The sequence below is a fragment of the Carassius auratus genome, chromosome 44 (genome assembly GCF_003368295.1).
Source record: "Carassius auratus strain Wakin chromosome 44, ASM336829v1, whole genome shotgun sequence".
Classification (NCBI taxonomy): domain Eukaryota; kingdom Metazoa; phylum Chordata; class Actinopteri; order Cypriniformes; family Cyprinidae; genus Carassius; species Carassius auratus.
This window is the reverse complement of record NC_039286.1, coordinates 1,744,582-1,762,095: the sequence shown is the minus strand read 5'-3', so window position 1 is coordinate 1,762,095 and position 17,514 is coordinate 1,744,582. Positions and strand designations below refer to the sequence as shown.

General features: G+C 37.4%; 1 protein-coding gene across 7 annotated transcripts in view; it reads left to right on the top strand.

Moving 5' to 3' along the window:
* The window catches only part of LOC113062071 (triple functional domain protein-like), an 88,808-nt gene that overhangs the window by 12,733 nt on the left and 58,561 nt on the right, over positions 1-17,514 (top strand). For all 7 annotated transcript variants that reach the window (XM_026231609.1, XM_026231612.1, XM_026231607.1 and 4 more), the window contains exon 2: positions 5,225-5,278. In XM_026231609.1, the coding sequence (XP_026087394.1) occupies positions 5,225-5,278 (54 nt within the window). The remainder of the gene's footprint in view (positions 1-5,224; positions 5,279-17,514) is intronic.

The following is a 17,514-nucleotide window of genomic DNA, read 5'->3' as shown; positions in this document are numbered from 1 at the left end:
TTTTTGTGTTTAATGAAATGAACAGTTCATCTTTACCACCTCATGATAAATCACCCATTCTTCTAGTCTGCTTTGCATTAAATGTCTTGGGCGTAAACATACTTGTCTGTAACATTTTTGAGAAGCGTTTTTGATTTACTGAAGGCTATGTTGTGTGGTCTCAGTACACATGTTAGAGAGGTGCATGTTAAGTGTCGCAGTTGTGAATAACTGTGTCAGGCATGCGCTTGGAATTGCAAGTATGTCTCACGTGTTTATATTTGGTCTCCGGTCTCGATTCATCTTCACTTTGATGTTCTACCCTACAGAAGGAAAACATCGCAAGTGGAGTTTGTAGAAAATGGAGTTATGATTTCTACCACATTTTGCTAACAAAAGTACCAGAAAGCACCTTAGTTGACTAGTGTTGTCTGTAGACTTTTTTGCGCACATACAAAAAAAAAGACTGGAGTAACGGCTGCTGAAAATGTAGCTTTTCCATCACTGGAATACACTTATATAATAAATATATATATTTTTGTGAATGTTTATATTTAACTACATGGTGTTACATTTACATACAGTGAGTCAGATGTCATTTCAGTAACTCAGTAATTTATTAGTCTGATTCATAACAGAGATGGCAGTCTAGAGGTTGTGAGTCGTTTTTCATGGAAAAGAACTGATTCACTTGTTCATGAATCAGACTAAACTGGTTGGGCTGTATGTTTTTGAATGTGGCCAGCAAAGATAATTTATGAACTACTTATTGTCTATTTATTATTATATATCTTGTATTTCTACTTTTTTGTATTACTATTCTCTATAAGCTCAAACTTAATTTATTTTGCCTGTGGAGCTGTATATACAGCAGTGCAGTGCTTAATTTGTAAATTACAAGGTCCTGGAACAAAGTGGGGTAACGGATCCGGCACACGATTACAGAAGTGAGAGGTAACAGAGCACTTGCGCAGTCACATGGGTGGAACAGTTTAAGTGATTAATAGCATGCAACAGTTGCTTTTAGGGTCTGTACGGTCATGAATTAAACCGCAATTATCAGGTCTGAAAATTTTTGAAAATGTTGTGTGATTTTATGTTATAAATCTCTATATATAGAGTTATATCTAATCAGGTCCGTGACTGTACTGAAACGCCGCCCCTGGAGATGGGGGATCTGCCAAAATGAGGTGCCGGATCGGATTTCGGAGGTGCCGGATCCGTTCTGGCTTGTTCTGACACAAATTAAGCCCTGCAGCAGTGGTATATAGGGTTTACCATTACCAATACCATTGTATTCTTTGAGAAGCTAATAATACCATGTTATACTTGAAAATACCATCAACCATGAGTTTGATACCATGACTATGCATGTGCCATATAATAAGTGTGTGGCCTTTAAGTAACACTTTTATCAGCTCAGTGTCTCACAGTAACACTCTGTGACATCAGAGAGATGCAGGTGGGATGTTGTGGTGTTTCTGATATAGAAAGAGGATCTGAGAGGAAGGGGGGGGGGGGTGTACTGTGCGTCGGATCCTGTGTCTGATTAGAGAGACCATTTTCTGTCAGCAAAGGGCCTTTTGCACCATGGGAACCTTTTTTATAGTAAAACCAATTGTGGAACTACCCACTTTTTGGTGTTTTCGCACTGGGTGCAATTTTAGTACCGGACTGGCTTTTTCAAGAAAAATCGGCTCCTACTCCAGAGCAGGGCCTAACCAGCACAACTGGTACAACCTGTGATGTTAAGTATACATTGATTGGCCCGAGGCGTTTGAAAACACCCTCACCCGCCATGATTTAAAACGCCATGTAAACATACTGTAAACATTGTCAACTTATTTCCCAAGTATGATGAACCGCGATAGATTGAAGGACACTGAAGTGCAGCCACTTGTAGCAAATGTAGCACTGTCAGTTGTCATTGGAGATTCTTAGTCCTTCTTTCCATTCTTTCAATCGCTTTACGTACATGTCGACATTCCATGTCCATTATTGTGAAACCCACTAGACACAACAAAAACACAGCTCTGATCATAGCATCCTCCATCCTCCTGTTGTTAATGTTGTTCTTCTTTAACGTTGATGAACACTGTGCACAAATGACACTGCTGTCGACCGGCTTACATCACTTCCTAGTTCACACTGTTCTGGAACTAAAGCCAGTGTTGCCAACTTCTTTCAATGGAAAGTAGCTAAACCCTGCCTGAAAAGTCGCTAAATGTCGCTAGATGACGTAATATGCTAATTAGCATATTCATGACGTAAGTGCGTCATATTATCTTGCCCTTTCTGTGCTCATGTACTGCATTTTAAGGCAGCCAAAATTCTCAATAAAAGTTTTATTATTATATTTGAATGTTTCTGCTGTTCAACAACTGAATTAATATTATAATGACTGAAACGCGCCTATTAAGAATACATAACCAGCTCTCAAAGATGTTAATCTCTGCACTAAAATCCTATTTACGACATTGTCTAATGAAATCACATACACATAAGACTAAGACTAAGACAATGGTTGTCCTGTGATTTCGGCTATACTTGTATGTAAAATAGACTTAGAAGCAACAGAATATATTTTTTTAACTGAAAGTGCTGCTCCTCTCTGCTCGTTGAACATAGCAGATGCAGAGAGAGTGAGGCGTGTGCGCACGCTGGGAGAAATAGAGAGAGAGAGCTCGTGCGGCAGTACCGGAGAGTCTCAGAGACTAAATAAGGTCTGTCAAAAAAAGTCGCTAGATTTGTCGCTAGTCGCTTTTTTGGAAAAAAGTCGCTATGGGGGTCTGAAAAGTCGCTAAATCTAGCGACAAAGTCGCTAAGTTGGCAACACTGACTAAAGCGGTGCGAAAGGCCCTCAAAAGTCTCTTGCTTTTCCCCTCCCCCAACCTGCCGGCCAGCCCAACACACCACACCTAAAGCACAGACCAACACACAACACACAAAGACTTTTCCAGGAAGAGCATGCTTAACATACCTGCTGAGAAATGTACTGGGAAGTCATATGTCCTCTGTGTAACGTTGCATGTAATTGCAGACAGTGTTAATTTGTGGTATGCTGTTCTTGTCACGTGACATGGCCTGACTGCAGTCGTATGATTGAATAATTTAATTTAAAAAAAAAAAATAATAATTTAGAATAATTTTTAAAAATGTGGAAAATCTGATTGGCTGCATATAACGTAAAAATAAACCAATATTTTGATGGTGTTGTTATTCATTAAATAAAATTAAAACTATACCTGTTTTCCATAATTGTTATAAAAAACTATTAGATGAAAAAGAGAAATTGTAGAAATGATAACTGAAAATATAAAAACTAATTCAAAATATTAATCGGTACCATATTACATAAATACTGCTAAAATAGTATTTGAGCTCAGTTTAGTGGAATTTGACACATCCTATTTTTCAACTTTTAATTACACGATAAATGTAATCATTCAAAAGTAGCTGCTTGTCAGGTGGCCATTTGTAATGCCTGTGCCAAAATATATCACATTATTACAATCTATATAAACAAAATAGTTTAGTTATCATTTTGTAGCAGTGGTAGCTCTACTACTAATTCAATTAGTATTTTTTCTAAATGCATCTTAATTATCATATTATAAATTACTTATCCATGATAAATCCATTTTTTATTCTTTTTTTTTTTGTTTTGTTAACATGTAATTTTTATGAACTTGTAATAACCTGACTTGTCTCTTGTGATATATGCAAGCTGCCTGACTTCACTTTTAAGCTGTGATGTAAGCAGCAGTAAATGACTGCTGCTGCTAAGAAAGCCAAGTCTGGCCTGAAGAAAGTACAGCATTTGCTTTTGAATCTTTTTGCACAAACTCCTCTTTCGTCCTGCCTCATATGCTCCATATTTTGCCCTTAAGCATGTGACTACATGCAACATGTGCCAGTAACTCTGCTTTTTGCATCTTTATAAAACAGAAGCTCCCATGATTCCCCACTGTGAGGCAGTTTATGTATGATTATAGAGGTCAGTACCTCTGCTGGATTAGTCCACTGACTGGTGCCCAGACTCAAAGCTTAACCTCAGTGCCAACATCAGCACATTTTAGGGTCACTGGGGCAGGTCAGCATGAAGCAAAGACAGTTTTTATGTTTCCAGAGGGTGTAGTGTTAATTCGCAAGTAAAGGAGAAGTTAAGCACATGGAGTTAAAACTGATGTTTGTCAAATCTCCTTCTTACCTGTAGGAGAATGAAAAAAAAATATCCACAGGCACCACAAGCACTGGAGATCTTAAAAGGCTTGAAGATGTAATTGAAGTTGTGTAAGTCAATAAGTTACATAGGCATCTGACTTTTGTGGCATCATCAGCTAACTATCATGAAACCTCAACTGAAAGTTTGTTCTTAGCATGTTGCTAAGCTAATAATAGCAGTGACACACAACACCCTCTTAAATATTGGGTAATATATTTATTTATTTATTTATTTTTAAATTGCATTACATAATTGTATTGAATTTTTTTTTTTTAATAATGAATGACATAAGTTCATAATCAGCATTTCTCTTGCTTCACCATCTTGATCCATCTTGTAATAGTATTGGTTTATATATTTATTTTTTTATAAAAAGAAAAAAAATCCTTATGAGTTGGGGTGGGTGATATACTGGTACATATTTTGGTCTGTCGTCCCTATCGCTGTTACATGCTTACGTGACGTTGCTTTGCTATGTGGTCATGAAAACGTATAGTTTGCATGTATTTTTAAGCATTGCGGTTTGAAAACAAGTGATTTTAAGCCTTTGAAGTGCAATCAGCAGCGAAAGAAAACTCATTTCGCTATATGCGTGCACTGTCTGAGTTGTTCTGAGATACATTTTCCGCTTTATATGCCTTGAACAGTAAAACACACATTTAATGCGTCAAAAATTCCTGTCAAACTAGTATCCTTGTTAACAGTAATTTAGGTCTTAAGTGAACAGCAGAGAAATAAAATGTGTAAAAGTATATTGGATTCGGGCAGCTCTTAAAGTGATAGCAGTGTCTGTTATTCATGTTAATAAATCAACAAAAGATCTAAAATCTCCCACTTCTCTTTACTAAATCAGTTTTGTAACTTTAATAATAAGAAATTAATAAATGTAATTTACACTGTGAAGTATATGCAGATTGTTTTTATACATTCTATTACTTTATACAATGTATAATGAAGCTGGTGTTTTACAGACTATCTTTAGATGCTCTAACTCATCTATTTTTGTTTTTTCCTCCATAGATTGTGTGCTTTCAAAATGTGAGCCCAAAGCCGACGTCTCCAATCAAATAACAGGTAAAGAACTTTAAAACCATTGATAGTTTATGTACCTGCTATATTCTCGAGTCTAATTGGCCAATAAACCTCAAGCTTCAACGCAACCTAAATAAACATCCAATTTTGCTATTTACTTTCACCTGGGTTTTTCTGCTCAGGAGTTTTTTTTTTTTTTTTTTGTACATTATCATGAAAGGAAAGACGTGTTTGAGGTGTCCGATGTTTTGACTGGATGTCTCTTTCTGCAAAGGAAGCACTGCAAAAATCATGTCTGCTGGATAAACATCAAACAACAGAAAGTGTTTGATGTTTTGTACACAGACAACCAATGAGTAGAATGAGGGAGGAAAGAGAACAGTTGTTTTATCCGCAACTTGAACCCTGACTCTGATCAGCCATTCGTCCATTAGTATAAACTTTTTTCCTTGTCCGTATCACTGTGAGCTGCGAACGGCTCGCTGGCCATGATCAGGAGCATATGTTGTGAATGATACACATTCTTTACATCTTTGACATGACTGCGTCAGGAAATCGCTGCTCCCAGAGCCACAGAAATGTTGACAGTTCACACTTGCAGGGTTAAAACGAACCACATGTGCGCACTAGGGAGGGATCTGTCAGTGTTTTCAGAGGGAGATGTCCAGCAGTTCTGTCATGAACAATTTTATGGCCTGTGCTTGCTGTGAGGAAGGTTTTGCTACCCGAAATTGTGCTTCTCCAAATAACCAGTCCATACTACGATAAAAGTAATAGTATCCAGCATTGGGGAAGTGAAACTGTAGCTTGCCAAGCTTCTCATATTTTAAAGTAGCTTAGATGGTCAAGCTAATCATTTGATAAAGTAGTTGGCTGATTTTAAAAAGTAGCTTCTATAATGCTATTTATCTTTTTAAATACATGACAATCAGATGAAATAATTTATTAACTATCAGAGCAATAATTATCTGGCACAATGACAGTTTCTAGTAGTGAGGATTTTGATTCACCTTAGCAGCTTGAATCTTTTGATTTTGTTTAACAACAACAAAGTTTTATTTTACACTTTATTTTACACTTTATTTTTTGTCCATTTTTATTTGACGTAAAACATACTCTTTTTGTGTGATTTAACAGCAGTGTTTAACTCAATATTTCTCTATGACAAGGGCTCAAAATAATTGGTGAATTGTTTTTGAACCGTTTGTGACTTTTGAGTGTTGAATTCAGTTGAATTGAGAGTATGATTATGATGAACCTGTTGCTATAAAAAAAACAATCACTGATATCATATTGCTATCAGTAGCATTTTTTTTTAAATATCATGAGATGGAATTTTATTAGTGCTGTGAAAACAAAGCTGAGAGTCTGATATGAATTTGCTCTATATAGAGTGTAACAAGATGCATAATTCACCCACCATCTGTTGCATTATTTCCTGCAAACATTTCTAAGCAACTAAAAATTTTCCATTCATTCTTTTTGTTTGAATACTTGTACAGTTCCTCAGCGCAAACTTGCAAATAGCACCTGAAAACAGCTGTGTTTGTGCCTTTGGCTATGTTTGAAATGGAATAGGTTATGTGAAACAGTATGCAATGACAAATATATCGCTGATAAAATGGATATTTCTTGTTCCGTTTCTTTCATCATATGCACTGTTCACATGGTCATTTGGGTATTTCGTGGCATGCATACAAAACATTGGCACACTGCACACAGTACTTACTGCGGAAATTGTAATATTATAGATTATATCTGCAGTTTAGCTCTAACCCCTGTCAAACACACCTGAACATGCTAGTCAATGTCTTCAGGATCATTAGATAATCACAGGTAGGTGAGTTTAATCAGGGTTGGAGCTAAACTTTGCAGTGCATTGGTCTGAAGGTTCCATATCCCTGCTGACCTCTGCTTGCTGCTGATTGGCTAATGGAGCACCTGTCTTTTTTATTATTGGGTGAAGCAGCAAGACTCAGCTGCTGTAATTTCTCACATTCTCACCTCGTTCTGTCAGCCAGTTTCTGAACATGAGCCCCCTGCAGGAAGCATTCATGACTCCGTGCCAAAGAATAACTGCTGTCACTAAATATTTAATCCAAAATGGCTTCCACTGAGAGACTGAACCTCTTGCAGCTCTTTTACCACAGTACAAAATACAGCTTTAGACAAACCCATATCATATCAGGCAATGCAATGTTATAAATGGAATATTTATTGCACAATATAGGCTACACATTCTCTCTCAAACATCCTGACACAGAAAAGTTGCTTGGGTCCCGCAGCTGTGCTTTCTATAAATAAATACCATGACCCACCCCATCAAAGACTCTTTGGCCCCTCTCAGTACCCACAAAGCACATGACCAACGGATACACAAACATGTGCTCAGAGGCAGTTCTGACATCACAGTCACAGGAGATCGCTGTCCAAACAAGATAGGCCTGGATCAGAACGTTAAAGTGCTCTATTGAGTCTGAATGTAGACTTACATCTCCACAACATTCACCAAAATTAAGCTAATTTTTTTAATTTTAACATTTCAATTTTTTTTAAAGCTACAAAATGAAATATCATATATTTGTGTAGTGCTTGTAACATTGGGGCAAACCAGGTTTGCACAAATGAAAATAAACACATTGCATAAGAATGCACACTTAAAGTGAAAAGTGGTTCTTTTGAGTATCTTGTTCGTTTACAAGATTTGAAGTTGTGTGTTGTCTGTCTTTTAAATTAAGAAAAGATGGTGGAAAGGAAGTGGGATAGTGAAGCAGAAGTATGTGAAATGGGTGGTCTAGAGAAGTAGAGCTGCAGCTCAGGTCCTGATCAGCTTTTGTGTTGTAGGTCAGGACCTCAAATTGCTCAGGTGGGCACATGGTTAAGATTGATGGACTTCTGAAACAAAAAGTGCTGCTCTGAGGGCCAGAAAAAGAATGAACCTGTAGCTAGTGAAATAACTGATATCGTTATTAATAAAACTGATAATTACATTTTTTGTTCCAGTGGTTAGAGATGTGCAAAACAAAACTGCACAGTTTCAAAAAGCAGCTAGTCTGTGGGTTGCCTGAATGTATGATCAATCAGATCAATCTTAAATGGATAGTTCCCCCAAAAATGAAAATTCATCATTTACTCAACCTCCAGTTTCTTTCTTCTGTTGAATGCAGAAGAAGATATTCTGAAGAATGCTGGGAACCAAGCAGTTGATGGTAGCCATTGACTTCTATAGTGTGGAAGAAAAAAATACTGTGGAAGTGAGTAGATGATGACAGACTTTTCATTTTTGGGTGAACTATCACTCCAAATAGATACCTGTCAGATATCTGTCAGAAAACACAAAGATAGTTGAGGGACATCTGCTGGCTCTCATGAGATGTTGAGGAAGAGATGTCTAATATTATTTCCCCCCACTCACAAGCACAGTGTCATTATTAGAAACATTTGTTTTGAATTATGACTGTATATTTCCAGTCTGTATTTTTGCTTTTTCAGTCTCTCCCTTTCAGAAAGATCTTCTGTGTGTTGCGTGAGCTTCTGGTTTTCTCTACCCTGTTATTAGGGGGCCTGACCTCGGAAAAGCTGGCAGGGAGCAGACAGATGAAAGAGCAACACCAAATGCTTTCTGGCAGTGAGAATGCACATGGTAAAAATAAGATGGATATGAAATGTAAAGATGTTTGCCCTCTTAAATGCACAGATATTAATGTGCACAACATTTGCAGTTGTACGTCTCAAGCAGGTTGTCCTACAAATACAAATTATGCTTCTCATTGGGTTGAAAATGTTCCATCGTGCTCTAATTTTATCCGTGAGTGAAAATTTTAAAATCTTTTATTAGTTCTCACAGTGTGAAGAAGGCAGTTATACATGTTTAGTGATCCGGTGACTCAATTTAATGAACATTATTGAACTGATGAATTATTCTGGAGGGCTGATTGGAATCTCTCATTTCTCCCCAAATCCTCAGTCACGTTTCTGGCTTTTTTTGCAGGGGTGCTTTAAAATGCAATTTTCTTATCTTTTTTTTTTTTACTTTTAATCCAGATGATCTTCCTTTAAAAGTAGATTTTTTTCTGAAGTAGCAGAAATACTTACTATATACTTTAATATTTTTTAAATTTGGAGGATGACTAATGAATGGTGGATAACTGACAATATCATGAGAAAATGAGAAAACGACAACAAACATATCAAATGAAGGAATTTGAGAAGAGCAAGATATCTAAGACGTGTGGGGAAGTGCTCATCATTTAGAAGAATCAGGTATGTCAAGCAAGCAGTAAACAGAGCACTGAAGTGAGAAAGAACAGACACATTTGAGTGAGAGTGAAAGATTGCAGGTAGTTTCTGAGGCCTGAAGGTCTGTCAGTGTCACGAATGTGATGGGCATCGGTGACAGCTGCATTCATCACTGTCAACTCACTGTCACCAGATGCTGGGCGATGATGTTTGTTTCTCGCTCTACCTGTCCATTACTGTGTCTCGGGTTCTACAGTCACATTAATTTTCATTTTTAACTTAATTGTCTTTTCAAACAAGGTCTTTTTTTTTCTTTTTTTACAGGTTTTGCTAGAATCACATAACATTTTTCTTTCACTATCTGATGTATTTATGAGTAAAACAGAACTATTCATTAAAGGGGACAATAGCACACACACCGTTTCAGCCAAGCACATGTTAATCTTGAGTACATTTATAGTAGTGTTGCATCCTACATATCACCAAAGAGTCTTTAGTTTTATCAGATTTATAAAAGAGAGATACAGCTTTACTATTCTGTCCAAAAACAGCTGAGCTCCTGGAGGCATGCTGTAGGAGAAGCAAGAGTTGCACACCAGTGACGATTGCAAACAAAACAAAGAATTTTGATGCAGTTTTACTTACTGCCTGCAGTTCCGACTCATGACCGACTATCCATCGAGATACTCATAACTGGTAGCTCAGACTCCGAGCTCCCCTCAGAAACATAACTGTGAGGTCGTTTTTTATGTTCTCACTGTCCAGCCACTTTTTGCATATTTTGCCGCGATGGCTCCCACATATACTTTGGTTATAAAAGGTTAACATGGGCAAGCAAGTGTTGGGCCATTCGTGGGACAGGGCATCTCACTGTTTCAAAAAGTAAATAGGGCAGTGAAAGTTGTCTACCTCTGCTTTCGCAAAGACAGGCCAAATCATCTGAACCATTCTGAGATGTAGTGAACATGAACTGCCCTTTTAAGGCCAGTAGAAAGGCTTTCAGGTCTAGAAAAACTGCCTTCATCTTGAGGCAGTTGATGTGCAAGCATTGCTCCAGGTTTGACCTGGAGCCGAAAACCAGTCAGCTCTGGTATAGTACTCCCCAACCCGAGTTGGCTGCATCTTTCATGACTACCTTCCTTCTAGAGGTCAGTCCAAACATTTTTTTTTTTTTTGGATAAACTATTTCATTTCCAACATAATCTCTCTTAAATACCTTATAGGGTTATGATAATCAAAACAGTCCTGAGCTAGATTCTCTGCAAACCAAACTATCACTTTAATGAAATATCGTTTTTCCCACTAATAAAAATATTTTATTATTAGCTAGCTCCACACTGGAGAGCTGCTTTATAATAGAAAGACCAGAGTTTTGGTTTTTCATGTCTAATACTGTAAAGCAGCCTGATTTAAGGTTATCTATTACCTAAAGTACTATATAAATAAAGGTGACGCGACTGGACTTTAGCTTGTGCAAACATCCACATCGCTGTAATTAGATGTGTTCTTAACTGCTGCTTTCTCACCGCTGTCAGTTGTTGTTATTTCGTTACTGCGTTTACTTTGAACTGATACACTGTGTCATCTTCTCTTGAATTGCATCCAGGAGGGCTGAATTACTGTCTTGCGGTACTAGGGCTGGGTACCGAACTTCGATTTCTGAAGATACTCGCAGTCGCACAACACAAGTGTAGTTGTTTTTTCTCAAAACATTTCCGTTTTACAATGTCAAAGAGGTCTAAAGTGTGGCTACACTTTATAAAAGTGAATACTGAGTCAGTAAAGTGCAACATATGCAATAAGAGTATTGCAACCAAAGCCGGCAATACAACAAATTTAATGAAGCATTTGTTTGGATGAGTGTTTTGCCCTCCCTCCCTGTTTAGTTTGGTCTACTCTATTGCGTATCTTGAAACACGCCCCCTTTCACGTCGTCTAAAAAAACAGAGAGAGAGAGAGATTTATCCGGTACAGCGAATTTCTGTAAGCAGCAGGCCACTGTATACGTTCACTTAAAACATAACCAACTGTGTAACAAGAATACTTGCAGAGAACATAATTTTGATATAATTGTGTGTGTATGTGTTCATTCAGAAGTTACGATACGCGAAAGATGAATTCATTCTCTTTACGCGCATTGTCTGAAATGCTGCTCGTAGCGCGTGCTTTGAATGAGTGAGCGCAAGCTCCGTACGCACGCAAATTGTTTAAAATGCTTGAAGAGGCAGTCACACTAGCCTTTGAACATGCAAAATTATTTCGGACGCCGCTGCGAATATGGGCGGGAGCAAGATATAACTGTTTTCCCTCAGTTATCACAACATGGATTAATCTGTTCTTTTACTGTGTCTTTTGCGACTGTGTCTGTGTCTAACGCTGCCTTCACACTGGCAGTTGAAATCAGCCCCGATACGGCTACGAAACGACCGGAAGTCATTCATTTCCTATGGAGATTCGCAGACCGCATGTGAATGGCTACGAACCGGGTCTGAACGAGTGCGGTGCGAAAAAAATCGTGTCTGTTGGTCATCCGGATGCGTTAAAAAATTTGAACTCTTGCGAAAGGCTACGGACGGTTCCTAGCCCTATACACCACTATATCACATTTAGCTGACCTGATATTCACATTCAGATACGGACAATATCAATCGTTCTAATCTCTCCGCCATTTTTGTTCTACTGGCTTCCGAAGCTTTCCGAGGCTTTTCGGCGGTGTAGTACGACGTCCAGTGGGGAGTATTGTGTATCACGGAGCGGATTTCAACTGCCAGTGTGAAGGCGGCGTAAAGAGTCTTATTATATTGTACTGTCTCTCTCTCTCTATAAATATATACACACTAAACAATAAAAAAATTATATAACGTGTCCTCATTCAAATTTACCATCTGCTCCTGTTTCCATTGACATTATTTGACATTTATTATCTTTTAAATATGTATTATATAAAATAGGATGCTGCGCTACATCTAAAATTAGCACTTCCTTCATTTTTTTATTTCTGTACAGAGAGGTCACGCAGTGATGTATCGATCATCTACTGATCACACGACTTCACGTGATGCGAATGAACTTTTGAACATAGCAAAATGCGAAATTTTTAATTCGCATGCGTATGAATGGAAGTCAATGGAACGAAAAGTGCAGTGTGACCGCCCCTTGAATCAGCAATATTTAGAAACAAGTGCAAACGATCAGCTACGGTCCGTTTCACCCCTTCAAGTGAGTGAACAATGCAAATCAAGTTAGGAGTTTTACATTACCATACACGATAGCCCATCGGACTGGAAAACAAAATAGCCCCGTGACGTGGGGCTAAGGATTTTACAAGCCTTGCACCTCAGATCTATCCAGTTTGTGAAACACTGATTTTCACACTGGTTTAGTTAAACAAAATAAATTATTATTTTAAAAGATTGACTCAAAAGAATCATCGGTTCACTAATCCGATCATGAACTTTTAATGTTTAACTTAAGCTTGAGGCTATTTTAAAGTCCCAGTGAATGGATGAACTGTGGTGCACTGTGCTCACCGCTGCTTCCTAAAGCAAGTGATTCATCAGAGATCTGAAGAAATTCTCACACTTCCTTTTCCTGAAATATCCCAGGAATGTAGTGTACAAGCCTATCACCATGGAAACAGAAGTGATTGCGTGTGTGTGTGTGTGTGTGTGGTCAGGATGAACAGTAATACAGCATGTGAGCATATGGGAGATCTGTGATTTTTATTTTGCTAGGTTTGAGCACAGTAAAAGAATACAACTAGAGTTGTTTTACGAGGTGATGATGTGTGTTGACAGATGCGGTTTTACAAGGAAAGGTGACATGTCCCAACAAATACATCCCATTTCTTTGTACATTATATTTTCTTTGTGTGTGGTTTTGCGGTACTTTGTGGAATGTAAACACAGAACTTTTGTTTTATTTGGACCTTTCTTGAATACTGTAACTGTATACTGCATAACAATTTATTTAATACTAAATATCTTTATTATTTTGAAAATAAATCTTGTCAGATTAGTGCTTTGACATACATTCCTTCCCAAATGGGTTCTGTTATACCTCATCTTTTTTTATCCAAGTTAATTTTTTCTGTCATGCAGGACAGAGATATAGGTCACTGTGCAAACATGATGCATTTGGCAGATATAAGTGGTTCATGTTGTTGTGACTCTGAAACTTTCAGCTCGTGTTGGGTACGGATGAGGGATTTCATTGAGATAAAACACAGTCACACACCAGGCGATGTTTAACCTCTTAATTTGCTTTAAAAGTCCAGTTTGTGTGCGAGCTCTGAACTGCTCCAGATAATTTCTTGAAGCAGAAGTGGACTTTGTGCTTTAAAGCCAGTGGTGTTCTCTCATATTCAATGGGTTCATTTCAGGATGAAGCATGCTCTAAAGCAGCAGTTCTCAAATCCAGTCCTTGCTGGTCCAAAGTGAGGTAAACTTCAACAGATTTCCCCTGCTCAGGGAGGAGCAATGAACACTGCCTAGGGACCATGTCAATGGGAACACAGTTCATGCACAGAGCTCACTTCTAAAGAGCTGATTATCTGAATTAGGTGCGTTAACAAAGAGAAAAAATAAATATATGCAGAAAAAATATTTAGAGATATTTTTACAAAATATGCAGAGCTGGGGGATGCGAGGACTGGAATTGAGAACCGCTGCTCTAAAGCAATGACCAGGGCACAGTGAGTCATGTTTCTCCCTGACACACACCCTTCTTGATGTCCAACTAAACTCATCTCAGCTCTTTTAGTTAAAGTCTGGAAGATTTAATTGTGTTGGGTGTTTTAATTAAATGGAAGTAGACATGGAAAACCTGATACGTTTGTTTAACAAGAAGAGACGTGCATGTAATACAAGTCACATTGTTCCTCTCTTTGTTTCTTCATGCTGGATGATAATGTTCTGCAATGGGCCTCAATGAGCTTCCTAATACAAGTCCTAGAAAATGTCATGCAAACATACATTTTTATTGATTTATTTAAATGGCTTTAAAGAATTGGGACTCTTTGTATAGTAGACACCTTGAAAGTATTTTGTTTAGCAGATTTGGTTAAGTGTATGTATGTTGTGTTTTTTTTTTCTCTCTCTGCAAGACGAACAGGCTGTTCTTGAATTCGACGACTTGCTTTCTCCACTTCCTCTATTTAATTTCAGAACTAGACTACACCCTTTACAATGCAGAATCAACACAATGAATCATTCATCATGCTGTTTTTTTTCTTTTACTGTATAGTGCTGTGATGCCTAAATTCACTTGCACCATTTAAAACAACTATTTTTGTTGTTGTTGTTTTTTTTTTTTTTTATATAAATAAATAATTTTGTATTTTTTTAATATAGAATTTTAATATTTAGTGATTATTGTCCACATCAGGCTTATCATTATCAGATAATATTGGTACATTTATATTTGTGTTGCAGTTTTAACCCTCAATCCTATAAATATTTGTTTGTGCAGTTTAATTAGTCGAATGTCATACATTATAACAGTTTTCACTGTCCAATAGTGTAGGTCTCTTCATTTATAATGGCCTTCTGTTGTCTGTTGTGGCCAGGCTTGAGGGAGGAGGCCTGAGGCGAGACTCGATCTAATCACTTTCTAAGCTGCTTCTGTGTAATCCTCTAGTGCGAGCAATCGTTTCAGCTCCATCAACAGATTCTGCGATTTCTTCATTTGTTTCACAATGAATTTTTTAGATTTATTATTCCTTAAGTTTTCTCTTTGTGTTTTTTTTTTCTCTTTCTAAACCATGTGTAGTTTCTGAATCAGAAAGAGAGTGTTTCTTTAGAGCCATGATTCAAATACTTTAAACATTGGAGTTGAGTGGTTATAGATTTTTGTGTTTTCAGTTTGTAGAAAGTCCTGCTGTGGTTTAAAAATGCTAAATGAATTTTTTGGGATATGTCAGCCCACACCTCTCCGTTCAGACTCACTCTGTTGAGTATTAAGATTAGTAACAGTCTTGGACAAAGCCTGTTCTCCTCTAAATCCAGGAGAGACAACTCTTAGCAGGGGCATACATACGCAGAGCGAAACTACCGCAAACTACATCTTGAGAGAGCATTTAGAGTTCGAAGAGGCTGAAGTTTTAGTCATGTACCTGCACTGTGGTGTTGTTGAGGATACGGATTCGCTGTCCGGCTGGTGGAACGGGAATGTGGTGTCACTTTTGGACAACCACAGGTGGCAGTACGCACAGACGGGCAACACGCTGATTCAGCTGCCAGGTAAAGCTTTGACACTCATGGGCACATCTAATACCAGCCCACCATCTGTGGATAACACCCTTCACTGGTGAAATAAGGGGTGTGACTTGGTTAAAACAGCTCATGTTAATAGCCTAACAGAATGACTAGCTGTTTTTATTGAGTTGCAGATTGGCTGTGACTTGTTTTGCAGGGCATATAGGAACAAAAAATTTAAAACTCTTTGATACAAATGTTATGCAAGTTTTTATTATTGAATTATTATTTATTATTATAAAATATTAAATTTTATTCAGTATTTTGATCATTCAAGAAACTTTTCAATTATGATACGTTATGTTGATGTTCCGGATTGTTTGGTTTATTTATTTGGAAAATCCTTGTACTGTATATAGTAATATAATATAATCTTAAATTATATTAATATTTAAAATCTGTGTTCATATTTATAATTGTATTGTTTTTTAAATACTAACTGAATAATAAATAGTATTTTTATACAATATATTTATATATTTTATGTAATATATATTTAATATATTGTAAAATAAGTTAGAAGTGATAATTCTGTGACCCTGCTTGATATAAAGATGGGCTTTATCTGTACATGACAGTCTTCATGTGTTATTACTATCTGTTTGTATCAAGGTATTGATTATTAGTATCGATACAGAGGTACCAGTGTATTAAAGCCAAAGTTTTGGGATTAAGCCAGCCTTTAATAACAGACACCCTGGTGTATAAAATCATATTTTGTCGGCAATATTTGTGGCAGGTCTAAAATTATTTTACATGTAAAGATTATATCGTCACAGTTCATACAGGTGTATATAGAGGTATTTTCATACTTCTGCTCTGTGCCAGTTATGGGATGCTACTTCTGTTCTAATATTTAAACTATATAGGGACCATTTAGACAAAAATGCCTGATTGATGAAGAATAATGGCATCTTTACTCCTCCACGTTGAGGTCGATCTTCTGTGTAGTCTCTAAATAGTCCTGCAGTGATTTGAACTGCTCCGCTTTTTATTTTTATCCTAATTGTTCTCTGTCTTTCTCATCTAAATATCACCTTTTGTTGTTCTAATCTCAGTACGGAGGGAGAGAAGCTGTCATCTCCTTTCTCAATTAGTTATCCAACAGCCAACTAGTCCATTGGGCCATTTCTGGGCCACATTTTGATTGATCACACACATTTGTCTGGATCAGTGAAGTGTTTTCTGATTATTTTTTTCTTCCTAAATGTGCACATGTGTGTCAATGTTTGCTATTGCATGTTCCTGCACTTGCATTTGCGATGACCTTTGCGTGTGGTTTCAGTGATCAGATCACAAAACTAAAAACATATTACTTTTTATTTTATTTAGAAAAGTAATCCGCAAGATCTATGATTTGAGGCATTATTCATATCCATAGCACAAACAGTGCAGGAATAACACAATGCTTGCCTTTTATTCTAAGCTTGCTGTATATAGAGAATAGGAAGTTCATACATCACAAGTTGAAAAAAAGAGATTGAAAAGGTGTGAGATGTGCAGACAGTCTTTGGAAAATGAGGGGAGGAGAGTAAAAAGGGCAGACAGACTGATGGAGAGGGAGGACGGAAATAGAAAGGCTGTGTCTTGAGGGTGCGACTCCCCTCTGTTTCGGTTTCTTTGTTGAAGTGGAGAGAGCAGGGCACCACACTGGACCTCTGTGGGATCCTACTAAATTAAGGCAGACCAAAAACAGACAACACAGGAACAATCAAGTATAATGCTAGTCAGAAGTTTGGATTAATATATATAACCACACACATACTTCGTATGTGCAGGTCGTAC